The 6,917-nt window shown below is 31.7% G+C and overlaps 1 protein-coding gene across 1 annotated transcript; it reads left to right on the top strand.

The window, feature by feature from the left end:
* Nucleotides 1–873: 873 nt before the first annotated feature.
* Nucleotides 874–4,425, top strand: LOC8268779. The gene is made up of 7 exons (XM_048375321.1): nucleotides 874–1,219; nucleotides 1,354–1,441; nucleotides 2,575–2,647; nucleotides 2,798–2,891; nucleotides 3,218–3,334; nucleotides 3,423–3,480; nucleotides 3,697–4,425. Exons 1-7 carry the CDS (start codon nucleotides 1,089–1,091, stop codon nucleotides 4,186–4,188), a joined length of 1,053 nt encoding a protein of 350 aa, XP_048231278.1. The 5' UTR covers nucleotides 874–1,088; the 3' UTR covers nucleotides 4,189–4,425.
* Nucleotides 4,426–6,917: the final 2,492 nt, after the last annotated feature.

The following is a 6,917-nucleotide window of genomic DNA, read 5'->3' as shown; positions in this document are numbered from 1 at the left end:
TAAATGTTAAAAGAACCTCTAAGAGTAGAACTAGCGAATTCTAATTCTTATGAACCTGTGAATCACTAACTTGAAAATCCAAAGATCAACTTGAAATCAAACCCTAAGATCATCTAATCAAATTGTAAGATGATCAAGAATTAGAACCTTAGGAAAACTAAGTCCTTTAAACTCCAATCTCAAAGTACGCCACAAGAATAGATCAACTCCTTAATAAGTAAGTTTGCATTCAAACAAAAACACAAAATACAAACAATTTTGGTTTGAAAGAAAGTAAAAACTTTAATTAATCATAATCTGAAAAAGGAATACAATTTGACATCTTTTAAAAACATATCCAAAGTTCTTAAAAAAATAGAACTCTTACTTAACTAATCTGATCTAATATGAGTTTCCTTGCAAGTTTAAAAAGACATGCTAGATAAATCCAATTCTTACTTTATATATACTAATTTTTTTTAATTTTTTGATTATTAGACTCGATAAAAATTTAATTAAAAGAATGCAACCGATGCAATAACTCAACTCACCAAATTTCTCACCTATTAATACAAAAAAATATCTCAATAAAAGACTAATACAAATACAATCCTTACTCGCTTTATTTTTATCTAATAAATTAAATACCTTTGTGCTACTTTTTAATCAATTTTGGTGACTGACCAAGTGAAGCATTCATTACTTGTCAGTACTAAAATTTCCTTAAATGTGAATTTAGAATGTGCTTATCATGTAGCTCCAATTTTAAGTAGACATATTAATACTTTTGTTTTTCTTTCACTTACAAAATCTCTTTTATGGGCAATTAAGGCTTAGTTTGGTATAACTTTTCTAAATTAGCTTTTCGTTTTTGATTTTTTTTGATTTTTTATTAGAACCTGATTTTTAGAATCTAACTTTTAGAAATCATTTCAAAACCCAGTTTCATCCAAAAGCAATTTTTAGAATTGCTAAAGAAAAAAAGTAAAACATTTAAAAAAATTATAATATTTATTAGAAAAGTTATGCCAAACGGGGCTTAAAAATTATAAAAAAAAAAAAAAGAAGAAGAAGAAGAAAGAAACAAAAATTGCTTTTAGCAAAAGCAAATGCTAAGAGTCAAAGAAACAGTAATTAGGTCTGTGTTTGTAGTGGCAGAAATTGGGCTTTTGAGTTTCTCGCGATTGGAGAAGCCCACATCCATATTCAAACTACGAAAACTAAAATATGAAAGCAAAAGGTTTCCAGAGTTTCGTTCTTTCTTATAAAAAATCAATTCTCTCTGCTTCTTCTTATATTGGAAGTTTTCAAATTCAATTCCATCTTTGACAAGTTTTCTCTTCTTCTTGTTTGCCATATTCTTATCTAAACCAGAAAGCAAAGAAGATTAGCTAAAGGGTTTTCACCTTCTCGTATTCTTTTTGTCAGCATGAAGAAGAAACTGGATACTCGTTTCCCTGCTGTAAGCTCTCTCTTTCTCTGTTTTTTTTTTTTTTTCTATATTAAAAGAAATGCTACCATGGTTGGTTGGTGCTTTTAACATATACCCTTTAGTGTCTGTTTCTTACTGGGTTTTGTTCATGCTGATAGAGTTCATTTTCTTTGCTTTTTCTTTTTGTATTGAGTTCGAATTGTATGCTGTGCGAGTATTAGTGGCAGTAGTGTTACTATTTCGCATATGTTATTAGAGCTTGTTTTTAACAATAATTTGGTTGATTTTCTTCAGTAATGGTGTGTTCGTTAAAGGAAAGGTTGTACTAAGTTGCTTGTAGGTGTTATATAACTCATTGGTTTAATTGTAATTGAGATGGAATCCTGATAAATGGATGAATATAACACATTGAAATAGTTGGCAGTGCAGAAGCTGAAAATCATTCAAAGCTTGTTCCTTTTTATAAAGCTTTTCTGGGTCATGAATGCAAGGACGACCCATGAGACGGATTAGAGTGCAACTGCTGCTGCCTTTGTTCTGTCGTGCTATGTAATGCCATTTAAGGAACAACATCTGTAAAGGGACTTAGGTTATATCCTTTTCATTAAATAGCAGCTTTTTAGATCCATATTTTATGTGGTGGCAAATGTTACATAAGGTTGAGGTTGTGGATGATGAGGAAGGGAGGGGTGTGCCTAAGATGATGTGGAGAGAAGTACTGTGAAAGGATTTAGTAGCCGCTAATCTTCCTGGAGATGTAGCTCAAAATCAACTAGAACGGAAAAAATGGATGCATGTAGACCACCCCAACTAATTTGGAATTGGACTTCAAGTCATTCTGGCCGGCTCACCTCTTTCATGCTGTTGGCTAATAAGTTCGCATTTACTCAGGATAAATGTAGTAAATATACTATTATTTTTTTTTGTTTTAAAAATAGGACTTACATATTGGTAATTTGTCTGTTTTCCTGTTTGAGGAAAGATGGTTTTAATGTTTTTGGTGGTCCTATTTAGTGCATCAAGATTTAATTTAGCAATGTCAAACTGAACTTGTTAATGCAGTTGTTATTTCCAATTTCTACCTTATATTTTGTTTTGATCTTTTTATTATTTAAGCTTTTGGAGTCTGATCATTTCCCACATCTTGCTATTTTGATTGTCAGGCTCGGATTAAGAAGATTATGCAAGCTGATGACGATGTAGGGAAAATTGCCCTGGCTGTGCCTCTTCTTGTTTGTGAGTATTTTTGTCATTCTCTTCATTCTTATACCTTTTCTTTGGTTGGAAGGAGTCATTGTATGATCCAATTGTGAAGGAGATTTTTCCATTTTTACCTTTCTGTTTATTTGTGTGCTTGCTTATTTTTGTTAATAATGGCATGTACAGCTAAAGCTTTGGAGCTATTCTTACAAGATCTATGTGATCGGACATATGCAATAACTTTGAGAAGGGGAGCCAAGACCTTGAATTCATTGCACCTGTAAGTGAATCTTTTAGCTGGTTTTGGCAGGATTATCAGGTTCTTGGTGCCAGTCTGGACATATGAGATTTCTCTCCCTCTATCTCTCTAGTGAGCTCACACACACACACGTGCCTGCAGGCGCATGCATGCATGCAGATGATCACACAAATACACACACGATCGCTGTTTGTGTATTTGTGTGATCATCTGCATGCATGCATGCATTAGGAGTTAATGATTTTGTCCTGGTTTCAGAAATCTATATACGCATTTTTTTTTTGTTTCTTATGTCTTCCTAATTTTAAAGCATAGATGTTATCTAACTTCTACCTTGAAATTTACAGGAAACAGTGTGTGCATACATTTAATATCTTTGATTTCCTGGGGGAGATTGTTGGTAAAGTTCCTGATTTAGGCGGTTCTGGAGCTGCTGGGGATGATTGCACTGTTGCCAAACGAAGGTTTGCAATGGAATCTAGTATCATCTTAGTTTGTTGAGAAACCTGCTAGGCTTCTTAATGATTAACAGGCATTGTTAATGCAATGCAGGAAAGTTGCTGATGATGAAGATAATGACAGTGATGCAGAATATAACAGGAGCATAATGGTAAGTTCTAGTAGTGAAATTTAGAAAGGGAAAAATTACTTTATGGGCTGGATGATTAAACATGTTTTCCATATTGTTCAATTATAATGTTCAGTGCAATTGGGTGTTCATTGATCATATCTTCTGCCTATTAACAATTTGATTAGTGTACATGTGCCAACATGTACATATTGATAAATAGTTGCATTAAACCTATATTTGAAATTTATATGGCAGCACGAGGTTACCCACACAAGTACCAGTGGCAGAGGCAGGGGCAGGGGCAGGGTCAGGGGCAGGAGCAGAGGCAGAGACTGCAGACGAGGTAGTAGAGCTACAAAGGGAGAGAGAGCTGCACAGCATGAGGAATTTGAAGATGAAGTAGACATTAGTCATGATGATGACAACCTTAGTCCAATCATTGAAAGACTTGATAATCTTGATGAGCCTGAAGACTTCAAAGGTGATATTCCAGCCAGTAAAAGTACACAAATGCCAATTCATGACTTCGACCTAAATGTAGACTTAGACGAGAATGGGGAGTCAAAAACACTGTTTTCTGCTGGCCCCATAAGTTCCTCAGCAAAATCTATTCCTGAAATGAAGCATGAGGAACTATCTAGCTGGTCACTTGCAGACAGTGAGAAGATGGATATTGATCCCATTCATCTTGCCTACTTAAATAGAAGAATAGATGAGGACGAGGAAGATTATGATGAAGAAGACTGAAGCACGATAAATGCCATGCTGTATACTGTTTATGTTCTCTAGGTTCTTAGTTCTGATATAGAATTGTAGATCTGAAGGTAGGATTGTTCAGGCTGATGAAAGGAAGTGTAAGGATCTGGTAGTAGGGCTGACAGGATTATTTTAGCCTTCAATGAATTGGAGATTCATTTTTTCTTTTCTCCAGAAACTTGTAATATATTTTCCGATAGCAGGAGCTAACAATAGTTAGAAAGATAATTGGCTTTGCTAATGATATGAAGATTAATCAAACCTTATGCTCCAAAATCTGTGTTTGAATGTTTGAGCTTGGGGCTGTAATCAAACCGAGCCGAACAGTAACAAGTTCAAGTTTGGTTTGTTTAATTCTGGCAGAGGCTCGAACTTGATTCGAGCTTTTATAATGGAACTCGAGCTCGGCTAGTTTGAAAGTAATTAGGTTCGCAAATAGTTCGAGTTCGGTTCGCAGCTAGCTCAGTTCGATGAATAGCTCGAACTTTGTTTGAATTTGATTCATTAAGTGTTTGTATAATGAGAAAAGCTCGAGTTTGAGCTTGTTTAGCATTTTTCAATAATTAAATTAATTAATAGCAACATCTAAAAACATAGCAAGGAATAACGAAAGTATTAAATTTAGTAAAAAGAATAAAAAAAGTTTAAATTTGCAATAAAAATATTTAACATCAGTGTTTAAAAACATAGCACATAATGTAAAAAAAATATTATTAAAATAATATGAATAATGAAAGTAAAGACCAACAATATATAAAAATTGTAAGAAAATTATACTAAACATATCATAAATATGTGTTAAATTAAAAAAGCATATAAATCAATCCCATAATTTTAATTTTTAGTGGTACTCACTTTTTAATAAATAATATTTATAAAATTTAAAATAAATTTTAAAATATAAAATAGTCGAAGTGTAATATAATAAAGTAGCTACAAGTTTTTCATAATAATATAGTAAGTTATGTAAATTACAGTATTGATTTATTTTAACTTAGTTTTAAATTTAATTACCATTTATAAATATAAATTTAAGTTCAATCCAGAATTTTAATTAAATTAAGATTTTCTTAAAGAAATTATATGATTCAACACCGATAGTCCACTCTATTGATTCCAAGATTCGAATTGGATAAATATGAAATATCTAAGAATTGAAGAGTATGGGATTAAAAAGAAAATACTTTGCGTTAAAGTAAGATATATATATAAGGTTTACAATAATGATAATACCACTGACTATATTCATTTAGACAATGTTTAATTTTTTTTTTCTATGCTAATGCCTGGTTAGTTATGATTTACTATATACTAATTCAGGTTTTAATAATAAATAATTTTTATTAAATTAGTGTAATTAGAAGATGCGTTTAGAATATTTTTACCATCGTAAAAATGTAATTAAATTTTATAATATACAATAATTAATAAATAAAATAAAAACTGTAATAATGAAGCAATTTTACTTTATCTAATTTAAAAAGTAGTCAATTTATTAAATTGTTATAGAATATATTTATTTATCATTTATTATTTTTATTATAGTTCTTACTAATAATAATAGCTACAATTTAAATGTTGTATTATTATTATTATTATTTTATTGTTATTATTATTTTGAATTCGAGCTCGAGCCTATAAATGAGCTTGCTCACGAGTCTGCTTGTCGAGCTTATAAACGAGTATGTTCATGAACTTTATAAACAAGTCAAATTGCGAACCTATTCGTGAGCTTTATAAACGAACCGAGCTCGAGCTCACGAGCCTATTCGCGAGCCAGTAAACAAATAGGTTTGCGAGCTGACGAATCAAATTCTGTCAAGTTCGAGCTCGGCTCATTTAAATTAATGAACGACCTCGAACAAGCTTTTTATCAATACAAGTTTTGAATAGCTCGCGAGACGTTTGGTTTATTTACAGCCTTATTTGAGTTGCTATCAATTGCTGCATATTTCCTCTGAAATTTGATGGCTGATTTTGGCAATTTATATAAGTCAGTTCAGTCATGAGAAGGGTTCTGTGATGCTTTTCTTTAATGGACTACAAAGATTTGAGTTTCAATAGAAAAACAAAGAAAGAAAAAGAAGCAGCATAATAACTTCCAAATAATATTTTTGTAACTGAATAGAATTGTTTTGGTAATAAACCATGTATTTACCCTGCTTGCAATGTCTGCCTAATAGATTATGTTCTGTAATAGGTTAGTTGTTTGGTGTTTAAAAATATTTTAGAATTATGAGAGAAGAGAAGAAAGAAAAGAGAAAATAAACAGAAGACTATTCTTTTTATATACTTGCATAAAACATGTGGCTTTTTTATTTTTTTTAGTTATCTTTTACTAATTAAGCTAACCATAGACAACTCATAGTTACAAAATAGATCTATTCCCAATATTAGACTCAAATACATCAACACTCCACCTTGAGATTGATATTGGACATATCAAGCTCATGCTTGAGAAAAGAAATTATATTCCTTGAAAGAGATCTTTGTCATCAGATCAGCAACTTGCATATCTAAAGAACATAATTCCATCTTGATCTGCAAATTTTCCTCAGCCTCACGAATAACATGAAACTTCACATTGATATGCTTTGTTCTTCCATGCTGAACTGGATTTTCAGCAATACCAGTAGCTGACTTATTGTGACACAAAACAATAGTAGCACTTTCTTGCTCAAACCAAGATCAGAAAGCAAATTTCTCAACCAAATTGCTTG

The sequence above is a fragment of the Ricinus communis genome, chromosome 1, assembly GCF_019578655.1.
Source record: "Ricinus communis isolate WT05 ecotype wild-type chromosome 1, ASM1957865v1, whole genome shotgun sequence".
NCBI classification, from domain to species: Eukaryota; Viridiplantae; Streptophyta; class Magnoliopsida; order Malpighiales; family Euphorbiaceae; genus Ricinus; species Ricinus communis.
Note: the sequence above shows the minus strand (reverse complement) of the source record. Positions and strands in the feature narration are given on the sequence as shown.